We start from the raw sequence: 21,214 nt of genomic DNA on the forward strand, positions 1-21,214 counted from the left end.
CTGAACTCTCAGCGGAAAAGATGCTATTTAAATATAAAGGAAGCACAATCATCGATTTCAAGTTAACAATAATGAAATGGAAAGCAAGCACAGGTATTGCCAAGAATCTCATTTAATACATGGACATAAGGCTATTGATGACCCTTAATCTCATTAAAATAAATGATTCATTTAGACTCAGATTTGCCATATTCATAGTTCAAAATATATGGCTTACTGTGCTCTATAAATAAGCAATTTCCTGATCATATTTATATCTAGTCATAACATTTTTGGCACTGTTAAATGTATTTATTTTCAGATTTCATATACTAAATTAAAATACTATGTATATTCATCGGATTACAGAGAATAAAATTCAAACATAAAACCACAGCTTGGGGAATTTATTTTCCACTAATTATTTGGATTTTCTATTTTCCTGTGCTAGATTATTAGAACAGAATATTTTTGTATTTGTGAAAAAAGAGAATGTAGGGTTCCATTATGGCCCAAAATTTCATGTGGATCCAAGTCTTCCACAAATAACACAATAATAAATTCTGGACAAAACACACACAAAGGAATACTAAAAGCATCCTAGATGCCCGTGAATAGGAAAATGCAAACTATGGTTCATTCAAACAACGTAATAGTCCTGAGCAATTTATAAAAGAACCACTGATACATGTAACATCATGGCTGAATCTCAAAATCATTATGCTGAGCAAAAGAATCTCACAGGAAAGAGTACGTGTGGAATGATTCCTATTATAGGAAATTCTAAAAGAAACAAGTCCAATCTGTGGTGGGAAAAAAACAAACAACACTTTCTTCTGGTGATTGCTGTAGGCAACTGAAGCTGAGGACACATGGAACTTTCTGGGCTGGTAGTAATTTTCAATATCTTGATAAGGGTTGAGTTACACTGGTATGTGCATCCATCAAAACTCAGTGAAAGTACAGTTAAGCTGTGTGCATTTTACTGCACGTAAATTTTACCTCAGAAGAAAAAAGGTTAACTATTAAACTCAGTTAATGATGTCCATGCTAAAGTATTCAGGGGGGAAGTGTACCCGTGGCTGCAGTGTACCTTCAAATGCATCAAAAATAGATGGAGTAATGAAGAGAGAGGCACAGACAGGAGAATAAATATATGCTATAGCAAATATACTAATATATCAATCACAAAATCTAGGTGTGGATATATGAGAATTCACTGTAAACTTCTTTCAGCTTTGAAATTTTTCATAAAAATGTTAGAGGCAAAAAAAAGAAGGAAAATGATACCAGATTAATTCACAAGTCCTCTCAGACTTCTATTTTAACAGGGTTACCACCAGACTAGTATATCAGAGAAAGACAACTGACTCAGTACCTTTGGAACCCAGTAAATTTGGATCTCTCTTCATATTCTGATCAAAGCAAAAAACAAATCACAGACAATAATGGTAACAGCTATTGTGTATAATACTCTTTATTCGATACTCTCCTACTATTTATATGTATTAATGGGTTTATTCTCTAAAAACTATCATGAAAATATTATTACCCACATTTTATCAATGGGGAAACTAAGGCATAGATATGTTAGGTGGTTTCTCAAGGTCCCAGAGGTAGTAAGTGGCAGAGCCAGAGATTAACATCCAAAGTCGGGGTCAGAAGCCCTGCTCCTAACCGCTTCCCTACGACTGCTCAGTTCAGTGACTTTGCAACAGACACAATGTGACCTGTGGTCCTCTTCTCAAATGTGCGGGTGACGTGAAACTAGGAGAAAAGGCAAATGCTTTACTTTACAAATTATCCAAAATCATAAAGGGATGCATAAATTAGAGACTGTAACAAGATAAAATTTTACAGGGATAAAATATAAGATCCTGTCTTTGCATGTAGATAACCCACTTCGCCTGCAGTGACGGACTGGTGCATTGCTGGTATTTGGCAAGAACCTGCCCAATGTGTGTATGACGGGATGGGGAGAATATGTGGAAAACAACAAGAGGCTTTAATAAACCAAAAGCAAAATATGAATTTAGTAAATTGTGCTACAAAGTGCTAATATATAATGTGTCATCGAGAAGTAGGTTAAATGAAAGCCCTATGAGACGGTTCTATACTATGTTCTATTCTTTGTTTTATACTATAACGCCATCTATACTATGTTGACTTCTGAGAACTGCAGAGAAATGAACAAGTGTAGAACAAAAGTGCAAGACTTCAAGTTGTATCTAATACACAGCTGAAGAAGAATGGAACACTTAAAGTGAAAGAAAAGCTCAAGGGAACATGGTGGCAAACTCAAAATGTCAGGGACTGTGGTGAAAAAGGAGAATTACACATATTCTGTAATTGCCCTTAAGAATAGAACTAAGGGGGGTGGAAATGGGAGGGAGGTGGGGAGCACGGGGCAGGGTGGGCTGGGATGGGAAAAATAGACAGAAAACTATACTTGAAAAATAACTAAATAAAATTTTTAAAAAAACAGTGCTTGAAAATCTGGTTAGTGAACTATCAAATTTCACTATAGGGAGACATACATACCTTGTTTAAAGTAAAATTTGTAGATGATTTCATAGTTAAAAAAAAGAATAAAACTAATTGAGAGAAGCCACAGGAGCCACAAAAAAAAAAAAAAGAGTCAGTATCAATATAAGGAAGACTTTTCTAAGATACAACCAAAAGAAAAAGGTAGGGAGAGAAGAAACTACCTCAAACGGAGATAAGTAGCCTAAATAGGACAAGAATAACCCAGTAAAAGATTAGAACAGATTAACATAAATAGCTCTTCAAACCTAAGAATTTAGTATATGATAAAAGGTCCTATTTATAAGGCTGTGTTATAAAAAGTTTCTGATGGCTTAGAACAGTCATACCAGTCATCAAAATAGACTTGAGATGGTAAAATTGAGATGTAAAGGAAAAATAAGAAAGCAGAAAATGGGGAAAGCTTTAAAATTGTCTATACAAATATTTTAAACTTTTATATATGAAAAACATTAAAAGGAAAATAAGATGTGCTTTTAGGACAAAGGGATTTTATCTTTAATAGAGAGCTATGCTGTCCAGTACAGTAGCCACAAGCTGCATGCAGCTATTTAAATTAATTAATTTAAACTGATCTTAACTATATATTAAAAATTTAGTTTGTCAATTGCACTAGCCACATTGCAAGTGCTGAATAGCCACTTTTGCTAGTGGATACTGTATTGGACAATACAGATACAGAACATTTTCATCACTGCAGAAAGTCCTATTGGAACGTGAATATTTAAAACAGAATAATTTTGTGCAGGGCATCCATTACATAGCTGACAGAAGAGCTTAGGTGCCAAACAGGAGGCTGTGCAGCAATCCAAAGACTAGGCAACAGCAGGAAGCTATCACTGCCTAAAACAGAGGACAAAGTGCAGAGTCCGACAACCCAACATCACCTAGCAAAGCTGGGAACGCAGGTATCTTGGGTGCGAGCTAGAGACAAGGATGAGAAACAGACCCTGTTGAACAAACACCCTGATGTAAAAGAGGGGAAGAAATACCACAACTTCTCCCTTCCTTCTGCCCGCTAGCCTTCTGCCAGCACCTCCCATGGCTGAACCCAGACAAAACTCAGGGAACGAAGGATCCTGAAAAATGCAGCCTATAAGGGTCAGAGCTCTGTTGAAAAGAGCAGAACAGGGAAAGAAAGAAATAGGCATAAGGTCAAGCACGTACCTGTGTGGCACAGGTACAAGAAGATAATTTAGAGGAAAAAAACACACATGGCCAACATTTAAAAAATATCCAATCTCAGCGGTGATTAAATATAAACTAGAACAATTACTATTAAAATAATATTAAATAAGAATTCAAGTACTTAGTGTTGATAAAGGTGTGCTAAAAACAGATATGATATAATCCTAGGGGAGTAAGTTAATTTTCAGAATATTTTCAAAGAAATTAGAACAACTTTGCAATTTGCATCAATAATTTTTAAATGTGTATAGTGTTAGAACTCCCAAGTGAACGAACTTTCAAAAGGATAAATCTAAAGTTTAAAAACTTAAAAAAAAAAGGTGAGTTTTGCAGCTTTGTGATTTGGAAAAAAAGGGACATTTTAATGTTTCGCAATAGGTTAACAGAAGTAAATTCAGGTATAGCTATCCATCTCATAAAAAAAAAAGCACTGAGTGTTTGTTTGCCAATCACAATGACAAGTGCTGGAAATACAGAAGAGATGAAGAGGTAACAAGACTAATTTCTATCTATTTAAATAATGTTTATACAGGATTTCAATAAAAGAACATGTTTATGATATGCCTAGTGAATAAAGATGAATCTAAGATTGATTACACTTACACCAAACAAAATACGCCAAAAGCTTAGTAACAGGTTGCCTCTAACAGTAAGTTTATGAGTTGATTGTTTTCCTTCTTTATATCTAAATTTTATAGTTCTACTTCAGAGCTATTAATGTAAATCTTTTACGACAGTAAACCTACCAAAATAATGCCAATTTACCTGTTGCAGTAATAAACTGCATTATTTGGATCCAGCTCTATTGCCTGGCTGTAACAATCCACTGCCGCAGCATAATTTTCTTCTTTCATGTGGTTATTGCCTAAAATAATCAGTAGGTACAGTAAGAACAATATATAGGAAAAATATAAACTCTGAAAGATAAGTTTTAATCACAGAAACTCCAATAATGCAAAGGTCAACAACAATAGGGAGTCTTAAAAAAATTGTTTGTATATCTTATAAAATCCAGGCTTTAATAAGTGAGCGAATGCACCAACTTGATGATATCATGACAGAATTGAATCTCTTCTCACCTTCTTTATCTTCATCTCTTTCCTTCCTTTTAGAGCTGTCCCCCCATCTTAATGCAACACCCTCCTCAATTATCACTCAGTCTAGACCTGGCCTTCTCCGCCTTTCCTGTCAACACATACTTCTGCTGCGCAGGCACGCAGCTGCTATGTGAGTAAGCTGGTAAAGCCAATCATGCTAATATGCTACTGGCAGATGATATTTTGGTGCTCTCTCTTCTAGACATAGGTTCTTTTGAAAAGAAGATTATTAGACATTAATTTCTAGTACAACAGAATTTCAGATACCATGGCCCACAAGGTACTGATTTTCAGGAAGGGCATCAGCAGATACCATGGCGATAATTTTGCCAGGTCAACAAGTGGTCAGTAAAGTAAGGGATTTCTTGTGGCTATCTTTTACATTCTATTAAAGAAAAAAAAGACCCACCCAATCAAAAGTTTTAAGACACTAGAACTAGGAGAAAATATATCCCAAAAGGCTTATATTCCTCCAGGCAGTCTCAAGACCAGCAATTCTCCTATTAGGCTTGTTTTTTCATAAATCATTAGCTAATTAATGGGAGAAGGTGGGGGGGCACATTTGCAGGAAGAGAAATAGAAGATTAAATGCAGACAGATAAAAGCATCTTAAATCATAAAAAGTTACTGCAAATTAAGAATCAGAAATGAATATGAAGAGTGATTGCTAATGTGAACACGGTTTCTTTGGAGGGGTCATAAAAATGTTCTATAAGCCTGGTGATGGCTACACAACTCTGAATATAGTAGAAACCAATGAACTTGTATATGTTAAAGGAGTAAATTGCATGGTATGTGAATTATAACTCAATAAGGCAGTTTTTTAAGTTTGAAAGCTAATTTTCTCCCCTCCTCCAAAAAGAAATGAATATAGAGCTTTTAAGGAAGTTCGAGGATTAAATAGCTTTTCTGATTAAGCAAGAAGTTAACTACATTAGCCTCAGTACTTAGATAAAGTTAGATGCTTCTTCCATATGAAAGATTGACATATTCTGGGTTATTGGCATTTTCTAGTTGCCACCGGACCTTTTCATCTTGGTGTAGCATTTTATTATTACCATAATAAATATTATTATTACCATAATTAAATATTATTATTAGCAGTAGTAGCAGTAATATTAAAACCTATTGCATGTCTTAGATACTAAAAGAACAATTCAAAGGATCAGTAACTCTAGAAGCTAGTTCTTTGAAAAGATAAACAAAATTGACAAATCCTTAACCAGATTCATCAAGAAAAAGAGAGAGGACCCAAATAAATAAAATCAGAAACGAAGAGGACAGATTATAACAGACACCACAGAAACACAAAGGATTGTGAGAAATGACTATGAACAATTACATACCAAGAAACTGGACAACCTGAGTAAAACAGACAAATTTCTAGAAACATACAATCTGCCAAAACTGAATCAAGAAAAAGCAGAAAGCCTGAATAGACTGATAACAACTAGTGAAATTGAAGCAGTAGTCAAAAAACTTCTGGCACACAAAAGCCCTAGACTGGATGGCTTCACGGGTGAATTTTACCAAACATTGAAGGAAAAACTAACTCCTGTCCTTCTCAAACTATTCCAAAGAATCCAAGAAGAGGGAACACTCCCAAACTCTTTTTATGAGACTAGTATCATCCTAATTGCAGAACCATGTAAAGACACAACAAAGAAAGAAAACTACAGGCCAACATTGCTGATGAACAAAGATGCTAAAATCCTCAAAAAAAAATACTGGCAATCTGGATTCAGAAATACACTAAAAAGATCACATGCCATGATCAAGTGGAATTCATCCTAGGGATGCAAGGATGGTATGATATTTGCACATTAATAAATGTTAATACACCACATACAGAAATGAAGGAAAAATCACATGATCATATCAATAGATGCTGAAAAATGGGTTAAAGACGGTCTCTTCAATAAATGGTGTTGGAAGAACTGGACTAGCATGTGCAAAAAAAATGAAACTAGACAACCAATTTATACCATATGCCAGAATAAACTCAAAATGGATAAAATACTTAAGTATTTTAATTTGTGACACCATAAAAGTGCTAGAGGAAAACAGGCAGGAAAATTTCAGATATTGCATGTAGTAATATTTTTGCCTATCTCCTGGGGCAAGAGAAATAAAGGGAAAAATAAACACACTGGGCTACATCAAACTAAAAAGCTTCTGCACAGCTGAAGAAACCATCATCAAAATGAAAAGGGAAAACTGACTGTACTGGAGAACATATTTGCCAATGATATGTCAGACAAGGGTCTGATCTCCAAAATATATAAAGAATTCATACAACTCAACACCAGGAAGACAAACAATCCAATTAAAAAATGGGCAAAGGATCTGAATAGACACTTCTCCAAGGAGGACATACAGAGGACCCATAGACATATGAAAAGATGCTCAACATCACTAGCCATCAGAGTGATGCAAATTAAGACCACACTGCGATATCATCTCACACCTGTCAGAATGGCCATCATAAACAAATCAACAAGTGTTGGCCAGGATGCGGAGAAAAGGGAACCTTAGTGTACTCTTGGTGGGAATGCAGACTGGTGCAGCCCTGTGGGAAATAGCATGGAATTTCCTTAAAAAAATGAAAATGGAACTGCCTTTTAACCTAGTGATTTTGCTGCTGGGAATATACCATAAGAATACAGAAACACCAATTCAAAAGATCTTATGCATCCCTATGTTCGTAGTGGTGGTATTTATAATAGCTAAGTGCTGTAAATAGCCTAAGTGCCCATCAGTAAATGAGTGGATCAAAAACTGTGGTACACTTACACAGTGGAATTCTACACAGAAAGAAAGAACGAGCTCCCACCTTTTCCAACAGTATGGATGGAACTGGAGAACATTGTGCTAAGTGAAATAAGCCAGTTGGTGAAAGACAAATACCTATTATCTCACCTATAAGAGGAACCTAATGAGCAAAATAAACTAACTAACAAGATAGAACCAGAGAAATAGAAACATGGAACAGGCTAAAAGTGACCAAAGGGGAGTGTGGAGGGGATAATGGTGGAGAAAAGGGGAAGAAGGGACTAGACAAAGAACATGTATGAATGACCCATGAACATGGACAACAGTGTGGGAATTGACTGTGGGAGTGGGGAGTGGGATGGGAGGAGGAGGGCAAAGAAGAAAAATTTGGAACAACTATAATAGAACAACAATTAAAAAATTACTTAAGAAAACCTATTGTATGTCTTCTCAAATGTATATATACCATATGTATATATATACTGCATGTATAAACATATTTATACATATTGAGGAAAAAAGCTTCAAGTTACAAAATATTTAATATGCAAAAATTCAGGACGCGAGCGATGAATTTTGTGAAGACAAATATAACTAAGGATTGCATAGCACTTTATAGTTACACAGTATTCTCCTATAAAATTGTCTCCTTTAATTATCAAAACAATTACATATGCCCATATTTCTCTGATGTGTCAGGGGATAAGAACAATGAACTCTTCATGGTTTCATCTGATTTTATTGTGGTCTTTGGAAGCAAAGCACATAAAAATATTTGAAAGCCACCTTTCAGGAAGGTACGAGTTGGCTAGATGACACAATGAACACAGATACCAGGTGTAACATGCAGCCCGGAATAACCCTCTACTTGACCGTCTATTGCGGCCATTTATTTTCACACAACAGTGATTTATTTATTAGAACCAAGAATGCTTTAATATTCACTATTAGAAAATGTAATGATGTAGTGATTACATGTGCTAACTAATAAACATGTAAGTGCTACATGCATGCATTGACAATTTTCAAAGTACTCAAAACACTAAATATTTGAAAGTTTAATAATGAAAATTATTTTCATCTCTTTAATTAAGCATAAAGAAGAATTTGGGATTCTAGAGTATGCACAGTGAATGCAGTTATAAGTAATGGTCCTTAGTGATGTGTTTTACAAGTTTTATGCACAGAGGATCTGGTTCTCTGAAGCAAGCCACACCCATATCGCCCACGAGCCTTTCTGTATTTTTAGGCTTCTTCTCGATCACATTTATTTCTGTTTCAAAGTGTAAGCCAGAATCTTATCAACTGATAAAGGTACTTTCTCCAAAGATTCTGAAAGTTTTACCAAGTAAGTCATTTTTCTATGAAATATTTACCTTCATCTTTTAATTGGTCAGCTTTCCCCACATCTTCAGGTACTGAGTTTGAGAGAGGCAGAATGTCATTCTGAAAGTAAATAAACATTACTGTACTTCCTTTTAGCTACATTAGGAGTAATCCCAAAGAACTGTAAGTAATGTAATAATACATCACGCATATCATAGTAAATCATATGTAATTCCACATCAGGAAATCTAACGCCTAAATAAATAATAGTGTTAGCAAAACTAGGGGGCAAGTCCTCACATACTTCGATTAGAAAAAGAAATATGTGGAATTTTTCTAGAAGATAAAGGGCAACCGTGAATCAAATTTCTTTTCCTTGCTTTCCCTATACCCAGAAGTCCTACTTCATGACCAAAAAAAAATGGAACAGGTATATGAAACACAGGAACAGAAATATGTTCAAGGGATTGATTATATTAGTGAAAGTTTTGAAATATAATGTTTACTATTCTAAGAGATATCTTCATAAGTCAAATTCACAGTTTACCAACGAAAGCATTATGGTATGATCCCATCATTTAAATACACACGGACACACACTCACACAGGCTAAAATCAAAGACTGGAGAGGTGTGCACTGAAGGTTAACAGTAATTAATACGTGGAGATAAAGTTTTCAGTCTCTATATCATTCTGTACTGTCCAAAGTTTATAAAACAGTGGGCATATATTATTTTATAAGACAAAAAAGTATGAAAATTCCTGTTTTGAGCATCTACTATCATGATCAAACTTCTTTTACATTAATAAGGCTTAAGCCAAAGGCACTTCTGAACTAAATGAAAATTTAGAAATACCTTGAGTGACATTTTTCCACTTTGAAAAGATCTCTAAAAAATTGTATTGCTTTTAAATGTGACTCTGAAGCTCATAAATAAGCCTATATTTTCTAGCAAGTGTAGTTTGTAGCCAATATACCTATGTAACATTTATGATATAATCTCCCTTACCTTTTTGTTGACTAAGTGTCAATACACTTGATAGCTCTAACATCAAGCTGTTATAGGGTCACAGTGTTATGGAACTAATTTCAAGAAACTGTATTTTAAAAACAGCAGGCAAGAAATTTTTACAATAAAAAACAAAGCAAAATAGCAAAAGAAAAAAATTCTATTTAAACCAAACAAAATTTGAGCTTCCTAGGAGATACAAGAAGCTCTGATCTCTTCAGTACTAGGTGCAACGGTGACAGGGGCTAAAGAGAGAGCAAGTGCAAGCGCCATCTCAGGCACAGGCCTCCCCAGTATCTCAGCATAAAGGTCAGTTTTAGCCACAGGCATATCCAGCCCCCAAAACAGGGTCCCAAAGGAGGCCACAGCCCAGGCAGTGGAAGGACCCCAACAACCAAAGCAAAGTAAAGAGGAATTCCCCAGTGAGGAGCACAGAGACCTGCCACTGTCCCTTACATCCTGTCATGTAATTAGAATTCATCTGTTTGACAAATTAAAGTATAGCTGTGGCATTCTCTTTCCAAGAATAAAAAGAAGAGAAAGATTGGAGGTTCTACCTCCAATCAGGGCACATACATGAATTAACCAATGAGACATAAATAAGTGGAACAAAAAATCAATGCCTCTCTCTACCTCACTCTCCACCTCTCTCAAATCAAAATTAAAAATATATATATAAAGAGGGAGCAGTGTACTACCGAATTACCATCTTCACTGCTACTCTAAGTGCTTCTTCCCAACAAGTTCTAGAAAAGGCCAATGTGGTACTGTCAGCAACGTCCCTGCAAGGCTGAAGCACGGGCTACACGTCTCAGCCTCACTGCTGAGTTCCCGACTCTACTGAAGCTTGAACACAGAGCTAGAAAACCAACAGTTGTTCGTGATGCACCACAATGTAACGAAAAGACACAAAGGGCATCCCTAACCTTAAACTTTTTCAGACAATCTTATGGTCCACATTTCCTGAAAAGGCCAGAAACCAGAGACCATATAAACCGTACTCGTGGGGAGGAGTCAGAAAACTTGGGTCAATCTTAGTTTTGCATATTTACCCTGAACCTTTCTTTTTTACTTTATTATTCTGTTTGTTTGTTGTTGTTTTTTTCACCTTTCCCTGTTTTAAAGAACCCATCAATGGCCAAATTTGATGAAATCTGCTTCAATATGATGATTCAATCTCTGATGAATCTATTTTTACATGGTTGCTTCCTAAAGATTAACCCTTTTATTCTTTAACTTGTAGTCCATGTTTTAGGGGAATGTCAATTCTGATGTCAGAAATCTAAAAACACTCTGATTCTGTGAAGAACTTAAAAAGTCAACTAAGACATATTAAATATAGAAAAAAAGTTGAGAGGATGAGAATAACTACTACTATGAAAATCTAAAGCACATTAAAAAATCACCTTGATATTTTAGGTCACTAATCATATCCATGTTGACTGTCTTATACCTAGAAAGAAGTTAATTACTTATAGACCTGGTCCCTCAAATAGTAACAATCCAACATAATATTATGGTCATACTTAAATCAGATACTAATGAGAAAGCAATGACAGCTTACCTTACAGAAGGAATTTGTGAACATTTCTGTCAGAGGCTGCGAAACTGCTAGATGTGTGTCTTCCGGGCTGATTTTAAAAACTGTCTCCAAGCACTGAATTGCAACTTGAAACAAATTTTAATAATGAAAAAAAAATTAGCAACCTAAAAAAAAAGAAACAACCTTTTTTTTTCTGGTAGAAATCTGTTGCCATCTGGGGTAATTCAGCATTTATGATTACAGAACATAAGGAAAATGGTTCAGCTGCATAGAGATTTCTGTTTATAGATCAGCTACTGAGGAAAGACAACTTGATTTCTTATTCCTCACTTGAAGAAAAATGTTACTTAAAATATAATGCTCAATATGTCTCTTACATCATATTCTTGTTAAAGCAAGTCATCATCTACTTTTGCTGTATAACTAGGGTACTCACCGGGTGGAGAGGCATGGTGGACGATTTTCCTGCAAAGGAAGTCTGTTGTTAGACGACAAGACACCTTAAATAACATTTTAAAAGGATGTAGACTTAATGGTCTGGGCAAATGGAGGCCTATTGGAGAATTTAGTTAGGAGAATAACATAACTGGATTTTTGTTCAGAACTCAAAGTCTGGTAGGAATGTTGAAAGTAGATTAGAGAGGGAAGAAAGCTGAGGGAGAAAACGGAAGCAGAAAACCAGTGTGTTCCTACTTAAATGGTCTAAACAAACAAGGAAGCCTGAAATAGGGCAATCACAGTGAAGGAAGCATGTCCTGTCCTCTCTCCAAGTACCCACTGAGAACAGAGACAGATTCTTATCCTTCTGATGCTCTCAAAAGGAATGCTCTCCTGGCTTCACAAGGTAAGAATGTAGCCAAAATGTCCAGTGTAGAATAGATTTACTTATATTTGTGTATGACTTTTAAATAATATGTTATGTATCAATTATGGTCCTGAGAAAATTATCCATCAAGGAAAAAACATTATTACTTTTACTAGCTACAGAAACAATTCTCCTTAGAAAAGGGACTAAATAAGCAGCTAAGTTACCAACTCAAAATGTCAGTGTCTTTCAGCTAGAAAATAATCTTCCATTTACCTGTTCCTCATTCCCTCTCTTTCTATTTCTGCCAAGCAGTTGTTCTTACACTTCAGTTGTACTTGCACTAAAAACACTGGGCCACAAGAAAATAGTGTCTCACAGCCATTAAGATAGTTACTTACAATAATGGTAGTAACAATAATAATAATTGTATGTGTATACATATATATTTATTCTTGATCAACATCTTTCCTCACAGATCAGTTGGTCATTTCCTTCACCATACATGTAGCTTGTACATGTTTCTATTATTGTACTTATCTAAATATATTATATGCATTAAATTTCTGTCTCTTATATTAGATTGTCTTCTTGAGGAAAAAGCCTACATCTTATTCTTCGACTTTAAAGACTCTGGGAAATAGTAGGTGCTCAATACATTTTATCTAGTTCTTTGTTTATAGTGGAAATAACAGCTTAATTTCAGAAGAAATAAAAACAATAAAACATGTGGAACGATCCTGCCAGAAATGTTAATTCACAGCCACATGAAACATGGATAGAAGTTAACCAAACCCTTCACCAAAGCCAGAGTATGACAATTTAGGGGTAAGCACCGACTAACCACCAACTAAACACCACAGCTAAACACTTCTAGGGCGAAAAGTCTGTGGGGCAGGACTTTTCTGCTCTACCCGTGGAGCGATCCAATCTGGCTGCAGTATCTCTGCTGCCACTAACCTTAGAACACACTAGACACAAGTAAGGATCATTAGAGGAGGTGGCTGTTTTGTTTTAAACACAATTGTTTGGGTTTTGTTAAAAACCACTTTACTGAAGTCTGATTGACATATAAAAAGCTGTAATATTTACTATATACAACTCGATGAGTTTAGGGATAAGTACACACCCATGAAACCGTGGCCATAGACATATTCATCAACTCCCAAAGTTTCCTCTCACTCCCTTTTTATTATGTGTTAGGGGGGCAGTGGGTAAGAACACTTAACATAAGACTTACCCTCTTAGCAAATGCTAACTATACAATACAGAATCATGGCACAGTGCTGGTGAGAACTTATTTCTCTTGCTCAATTGACACTCTGTACCCTTGACCATCACCTCTCCATTTCCTCTTCTCCCCAGGCCCTAGCAAACACCATCCAACTCTCTGCATCTTGAGTTTGACTATTTTAGATTCTACGTACCAAAACACAATTGTTTTGATGAATAAACCTGGTTGCCAAAATGTTTACAGTTCAGTAGTAACATGTTTAGAGAGACATATGATTTAGTAAACAAAACCACCACAGCTTTGAAACTCAAGACTACCTCATTTTTTTTTATTTTTAATATTAATTAGTTCATTAATTTTAGAGAGAGGGTAAGGGAAAGAGAAAAAGGAGAGAAACATGTGATTGCCTCTTGCATGCCTGCCAGAGGGGACCTGGCCTGCAACCCAGGCATGTACCCCGACTGGGAATCAAACCAGTGCCCCTTTGCTTCACAGGCCCATGCTCAATCCACTGTGCTACACCAGCCAGGGCTTCATTATTATTATTAATACAGACACCTCAAATCAAATAACCTGAGTGAAATAATTTGTCTTATTTTTGCCTCAAGATTCTCTTTTATAAGACAGGGATTATTATATTTTATCCTCATTTCATAAGGCTATCCTCAAGAATAAGTCATAAAACTCTAGAGAAATACTGTATATAATTACCGTTCTACTTAACACCAAGTAATAACTGTGTTTGGTACTGATTAGGAGAAGGACAAGTGAAGAATTCTATTCAGTAATACCATATCCCATCGGTACAGTACGTTATTCAAAAGCTCTCATATGCTAGGTACCTGCCCTCACTGATTGATTCTCTTAACAAATGTCTTAGATGGAGAGGGTGGATAGCTTCACCTAATAAACTGAGAAACAAATACTGACCAAATACCTGATATGCCCAGGATCACTTAATTCAATTCATCAACTCAACTCAGCAAATATTTATTGGGCACCTACCATGTATCAAACACTTTTCAAGCTGCTTTGGGTATAGCGGTGAATGAAACAAAAAAAGATCCCTGACTCCTCCGGGCTGACACTCCAGGGAACAGGAGGGAGGTACATATAAACAAGTAGGACAAAGCAAGGAGGTTGGGAGTGTGGGGAGCAGAGCAGGGACGCAGACTGCAGATTGAACAGAGCTCGCAGGGTAGGCCTCATTCAGAAGAAAGATTTGACACAAACTCGAAGAAGGGGGTATTACCATTATCCGGGCTGAAAGAAGATTCAGGCAGAGAAAACAATCACAGCAAAAGCCCTTAGGAAAGAGGACTTGGTGCCTTCTCAGTGAGGAAGCTAACTCAGCTCAAGCCAAATGAGAAGAGGGAAAAGTGTAAACAGACATCACAGACGTCCAAACTGTATAGAAGCAGACAGACCAGTCAGAGGCTCTCACAGTAAAACGGATGAGACATAGTTCTATCCAGAGCTGATATCAGTGAGGTGACAAGTGGTCAGACTCTGGACATATTTTGGAGGTACAGCCAACAGGATTTATTGAATGATTACAGGCAGGGTCTGAGAGAAAGAGTCCAGCTGACGCCAAAGTTCTGGGCCTGAGCAACTGACAAGAGAGTTGGCGTCAACTGGGATAGGAAAGTTGTGGATAGAACAGATTTGGTATGGAAGGATCAGGCCTTTGGTTTTGGAAATGTTCAATTTGAAATGCCTATTAGACATACAGTGGAAATATGCAGTAGACAGTTGTATATAGAAGTCTGGGGTTCAGAAGAAATGTCTGAACTGTGGGCATACATTTGAGATCTATCAGCATATAAATAAAGGATATTTAAGGCCAAGAAGCTGAATGATAACACCCAAAAAGTGAGTGTAGATAACGAAGAGAAGATCAAGCTTTGGATGCTGGGTACTCCAGGTCAGGGAAAAGACGAGGAACCAGCAAAGGAGACAGAGAAGGAGCAAACAACAAGATAAAAAATCCAAGAGAGTATTAGGTAACCTGAAAGCCAAGTGAATAGAATATATGAGAGGAACGGGGTTAAGGGAGTGATCAGCAACTTTATCCATGGCAGCTAATAAGTCAAATGAATACTGAGAACTGGTCACTGAACTTAATAACACAGAAACCACTGATGATATTTTTTTAAGAAGAGAGAAACATCAGTGTGTGGTTGCCTCTCACATGCCCCCCTACTGGGGACCTGGCTTGCAACCCAGGCATGTGCCCTGACTGGGAATCAAACCAGTGACCCCTTGGTTTGCAGGCTGGTGCTCAATCCACAGAGCAACACCAGCCAGGACTGAACACGAACATTTAGTCCACAGCATATGATAACAGGCAAGCAGAGTAGGTGGGTGTAGGTGCTGGGGTGTGGGTAGATGGGGCAGGAGAGTCTGTTGAAGTTGTCTTCTTATCACTTCAATATTCTTTGTGCAGTAGGCAGTGGGGTCATCAATTAAAAGTGAGTACAGGGAGGAGGTTTGGGGGTTTGAGAAAATACAAGCAAGTATTAAAATGGTCATGTTGGAGAGCCGAAGTGTGAATGAATTAGGAACAGACACTGTAACTGCTGGACAGCATTAAAGGTCCACTTAAGGCTTACTGTCATGAATTTAAAGTGGGACCAAGTCACAAAAGTTGTGTTTTGCTCCAGCTATATACATCACATGGATTTGCATAGAGAGTAGATGAAGACCTGGATTTACACCAAGTTGGGTTTTGCAAGGAAGGGAGGGATATATAAGGGTGTGATTACAACCAACCATAGAATTTAAATGAGGTAAGAGGGGGAGGGTAAAAGGTAAGGGTCAAGAGACTGGAGGTATTTGTAAGGAGAGGTGCCAGAGGAAGTGGGCTGGAAAGGCCAGCAGTAATGCTCAAGAAGCAAAATGTTTAAGATAGAGATTATGGAGGGAATGCGGTTGCGTAATGACAGGTTTAGGGAGGAGTTTCTCAACACTGCCTGTACTAACATTTTGCTCTAGATCATTCTTCATTGCTGGAAGCCGTCCTGGACATTGTAGAATGTTGAGCAGCATCCATGGCCCCTACCCACTAGAAGCCGGCAATACCAGCTCCCCAGTCATGGCAATCAAAAACATCTACAGACATTGCAAAATCACCCTGAGCTGAGAACCACTGGTCTAGGGTCTTACCAAAGGAGTGAGTGGCTGAGATCCCTGGAGGAAAGAGTCAAGTGAACTGGAAGAATCATCTGTGAGTATATTACAATTGCCGAGAATTAAGACAGGAGAAGTTCTAGGGTGACTGACAGTGAGCAGGAGCCACAACAGTCAGAACATGAAGTAGCTGTCAGTATATGACAACAATTAGGAGTGGGTGACATAAACTAATGAGAAGGCTCAAAGCCAGTAATAGACCAGCTCATTTATATTGGTAAAGCTGGTAGTAGAACTTAAGCTCCTTTTCTAAGACTATTTTTAAATGTCTAGAAGGTGGGCAGACATCCCCACGTGATTTCATATTCAATAAAATTAGATGCACAGAGTCAGAAATAGGTGTTGGTCAAAAACAATCGGTTCCATTTCTGGAGGCCACATATAACAAACAGCTGAAAGCACATATTTTTGGCTGGGTACCATTCTAAAAATAGGACATAACATCTTGGTTTAAAATTTTTTCCTTCTGGCCCTTAAAAGTATTACACTGAGTTTGATTAGGAAAGAAACACATTTTATTAAATGACTGCATTTATCTGTTTGCTACAGAGCAGCCATAACCAGCATCCTCCCTAGACAAGCAGCCACCTCCACCTTCACACATTCTAACCACCCTTAATATTAAGTGGACTGACTGCCATGTTCTCCAGCTGTGTCACCTGCTTCTTTCACTGCCACCCGGAAAGACATCGTCTCACCAGAATGCAAGCAATTTTAGAGCAAACGTTCAATTTTCATCCCCACCTCCCCAAAGCACATTCGCAGGGAAGTGCTTGTTAAAATTAATAGATGTGCCACCTTTATAGGAGAAACAGCTTCAAGATGGGAAAATAAAATTTCACTGTTATTGAAGTTCTCCCAAATGCATTGTCCCATTGCAATAATTATGTCTTTGGGCCACAAAGAAGCTGGGCTCATGGAACCCATTGAGCCCATGTGCAGAATGCTGTCTTGTTATGGTCCCACTAAATGTGAATTTTACAGTGCATAAATATGAAGCAGAAAAGATGATGTCACGGAAGCACGTGCCACTCTCATGCAAGTCTTGCTCAACTTGACAGATTACCGAATCTAATATTTAAAGCTCACATAAAACAAGGGTGCAATCCTCTCATTTCAAGTCCCCAAATAGGAAGTTGTCAGAGCAAAATAGTGATATAATTATTAGACTTTTACATGGTGCTTTTATAATGACTAAGGTATTTTCATATATTGACTCTCAACTAAATGCTTTCCTATTAGGAAGAGACAAGGAGACCTTCGGAGGAAGAACTGGGGTTTAAATCTCAGCTCTGCTGCATGTTAGCTGGTCTGTGTTACTTAATCTGGTTTCATTTATTTATCTGTTAAGTGGGGATAATACTAACTTAGCAGTAACTGTGAAGAAAAATTCCCTACAATAGGAATTGCACAGCTCTGACACATAATAGCTATTCAACAAATAAGCATTAGTCCTCTTGTTAATTAAAACAAACAAAATAAGCCTAAGAGAATGGAAACTCAGGATAGTCTCATAGTTACATCCCTCTTCTTGAAAGATTTTGTTTTAATAGATTTTGTTATAATAGATCATAAAGCCAGGCTTATACCTATTTTAGTGTTTGTTTATAATTATAACACAAATGAACATAAAAACAAGTGCCTACCTTCCAAACTTTCTTGTTCATCTGAAGTATAAGCATCCATCTGACTTTGTTCCCGTAAGAAACGAATAACAGCATAAACTAGGTGCTTGATAGATGACATTTTAAAAGTTTAAACACCTTTCCTTGATAAAAAAAAAAAAAGGAAAACACTGAACTAAGATATTTTAAAGAATCAATCAGAAAGGTTATAAATATCAGGGTTATAAATTACACTAACTGTAAAAAGCAAAAACTAAAACCTGTATTACCTCACTGCTTTATATTTTTAGTCAGGAGAGCATAAAGTGTTCTTATGGTATGCATTATGTGTTTTCATTTATAATTTGTAAAAGTATAAAACTTGCAAAAGTACAATTTTTCTTAAAACATGTACAAGGTAAGCTTGGACTCCTAATGAGCATCTCACGGTATCTTAACAGCACGCACGGCACAGACGGAGATAAGGACGGGGGTACAGTCTCGGGTGTAGAAACCTCCAAAAGGCCTCAGTAGTAAGTTGAGGGCGATTTCATACTGCTGACTCAGAAGTCAGATCACATACTGCTGATCCACGCTGAGCATCTTCCTCTATTTCGTGAGATTTTAAAAAACATATGTAATTTACACTCCACCTACTTTTGTAGGCTGAGACAGTTATTTGATGAAGTATATTAACGAAAGGTTGTTCGATCACCGAGTGTCATTCTTAATAAAAATGGCATTTCTATTTAAACACCAGACTAGTCAGGAAATCACTGCTTAAGTCGATGGATATTATACACCGACCAGTGCTCTCTGCAGTAGCTGTGCCCTCGTGCACAAGCTGGAAGCTCCCAGTCATACTCATTCACAGGGAATACTATCGCAACGAAGCAGTGGCGCAGGGCCAGCCGGCATTAATGGCTTATTCCCACTAAAGCGCATCATCCATCTGTTCCCCAGGTCCCTAATTCAAAGCCAGGGTGTGGTACCCACGGCTAGGATGTTTATTATTTGTGTGCTTATTTTAAAAGCGAGTCCAGCCTTTAGGCCATGGGTTGCATGTACTAAATAAGGCCCCGGAGCAGAAGGTTAAAAAAGAATGGGGGAATGGGGTCGGGGGGTGGGGTGCAGAGGGGAAATGGAGATGTCCAACCTCCTCCAGGCTTCTCCTTATTTATCCCCCAGAGCACAGGGACCTGCTTCTTCCTCCCTAAGTTCCCGGGCCTAGCCTCCGCCCTGACCGGTACCGCGCTGGGTGCGCGGAGCAGGCCCCACCTGGGGCGGCGGGAGAAGCACCCTTCCCAGACCGAAGCCCCTTACCAGAGAGCGCGCAAGACCAGGGCAGCGGGCCCTCGGTGGTCCGGAGGCAGGTCCGCCCGCCCCCTGGTCCTCAAGGCTGGAGCCTGGCTCTCGATGGCCCCTCGGCCAGCAGTCGCTCAAACTTCCACAGCGCCCAAGCCACCGCCGCCCCGGAGCCCACCAGCCTGCGCGCTTTGCTCCGAGATGCAGGGTCTCGCCAGAACCGCCCACAGGGCGGTGCGGGATGCGCGGGGCGGAGCTGGGCCCGGGGCGGGGCCCTGGGCGGGGTCCGGGGCGGGGCTGAAGTGGGCGGTGGCGTGAGGCTGCAGCACGTGGGAGAGCTCGGGCGGACCCGGCGCAGTCTCCACTGTCGCCGTTACCTCCACTGCTAGGCCGCCTCACGGCTCCCGGGCCCGCCGCCTCCCCCACCCCCGCCCCGGAGCAGAACGAGCCTGCCGCCGCCGCCGCGTCTCGGCGCTCCCATGATCGTCCAGACCCTTTCGGCTGTGCGAAGCCTCCACAGGTACCTCCTGTGCGCGTGTTAACCTTGACCGTGGGCAGGGCGGGATCTTCTGCCCTGGCCTTGCCCTGCGCCCAGGCCCAGCGTTTCCCCACCACACCCCTGCGCTGCTCCCGGGACCTTCCCTCCCGGAGCCCCGCAGGGCCTACCCTGAGGGACACCTGGCTCGCACCCGGAGGGATACCTAGCCCTCCTCCGCTCCCCCGGGAGGCCATCCATTCCCCTTTGTTTGGAACTGCCTCAGCTGCACTCAACGAGACTGGTCACAGGCCCGGCCCAAAGTGAATGCTGTAAGATGGTCCGAATGAGAAAACCATTAGACTCTGCCCCCCATTCAGAACTGCAGACCCGTCGTTAAAAGTGCCCCAGCTGTAGACTCATGCATGAAATTCTCATTTGCCTTTCACACACTTAGCGTACAAATCGTTTAGCGTCCACACAAGATGAACCCGCTGTGGTTTCACTGATTTCCGTCCATGCTTTCTAATATCCTTTTTATTTACTTCCTTCCCATAACATTCGGCCTCTTGCTGGGGCAAATTGACTTGGCCCAAAATGGAGGAAATTATTGCCTGGACACGGTTTTGGGCAGCTTCAGCTGCTGTTTTGGATTGCTTCCTAGCTCCCTAACCCCATCCCTCTGCAACGGACCAGTAGCAAGACTGTGAGAGAACTAAATTCTTTGCACGGATGCACTGAGTGGTTTTCAGGAACAGTGTCTGAATGAAGAGCCAACAGAAAAAAGGAAATATGTGTTTCTTGCTTGCTACTTATAAAACTACTTAGAACATATCAGCATTTAAGCTTTTTAACAGTTTTCAATTGGACATCAGACACTCATTTGGGTGGAGCTTTGTGTTGCTTAGTCCTATGGTTACAGTGCATCCAGGGGACAATAGAAATGAAAAAGACGATTTTGAACATATTTCAGGCTGTCCTTTTAGTCTGCAGGCTGCACGTGGCACAGCTGTCAAATAAGAGCTGTACCAGGAGATGTAGATCTTTACATAATGCAGGTGCGAGCAGAGAGGATAAATGTCATAAAAGAGGTGGTTTTCAGACTTTTTAGTCTCAAAACCCCTTTATCTCAACTACTCAGGA

The 21,214-nt window shown here is 38.9% G+C and overlaps 2 protein-coding genes across 4 annotated transcripts in view; one reads left to right on the forward strand and one right to left on the reverse strand.

Moving 5' to 3' along the window:
• SGTB (small glutamine rich tetratricopeptide repeat co-chaperone beta) overlaps window positions 1–19,831 on the reverse strand; it is a 36,338-nt gene extending 16,507 nt beyond the window's left edge. Inside the window, exons 1-5 of one of the 3 annotated variants that reach the window (XM_037150784.2) lie at window positions 19,615–19,831; window positions 18,334–18,450; window positions 11,481–11,584; window positions 8,957–9,026; window positions 4,477–4,576 (exon numbers count right to left, since the gene is read on the reverse strand). In XM_037150784.2, the coding sequence (XP_037006679.1) occupies window positions 4,477–4,576; window positions 8,957–9,026; window positions 11,481–11,584; window positions 18,334–18,433 (374 nt within the window). In that variant the 5' untranslated portion in view covers window positions 18,434–18,450; window positions 19,615–19,831. Of the gene's footprint in view, window positions 1–4,476; window positions 4,577–8,956; window positions 9,027–11,480; window positions 11,624–18,333; window positions 18,456–19,614 lie in introns of those variants that run through there. The other 2 variants (XM_037150783.2, XM_037150785.2) reach the window with 2 other exon arrangements.
• An 89-nt stretch (window positions 19,832–19,920) lies between these two features.
• The window catches only part of NLN (neurolysin), an 81,713-nt gene continuing 80,419 nt past the window's right edge, over window positions 19,921–21,214 (forward strand). Inside the window, exon 1 of the mRNA XM_037150768.2 lies at window positions 19,921–20,116. Coding sequence (XP_037006663.2) covers window positions 20,076–20,116 — 41 coding nt within the window. The 5' untranslated portion in view covers window positions 19,921–20,075. The remainder of the gene's footprint in view (window positions 20,117–21,214) is intronic.

The sequence above is a fragment of the Artibeus jamaicensis genome, unplaced genomic scaffold (genome assembly GCF_021234435.1).
Source record: "Artibeus jamaicensis isolate MK-2021 breed Jamaican fruit bat unplaced genomic scaffold, CSHL_Jam_final scaffold_369, whole genome shotgun sequence".
Lineage (NCBI taxonomy): Eukaryota > Metazoa > Chordata > Mammalia > Chiroptera > Phyllostomidae > Artibeus > Artibeus jamaicensis.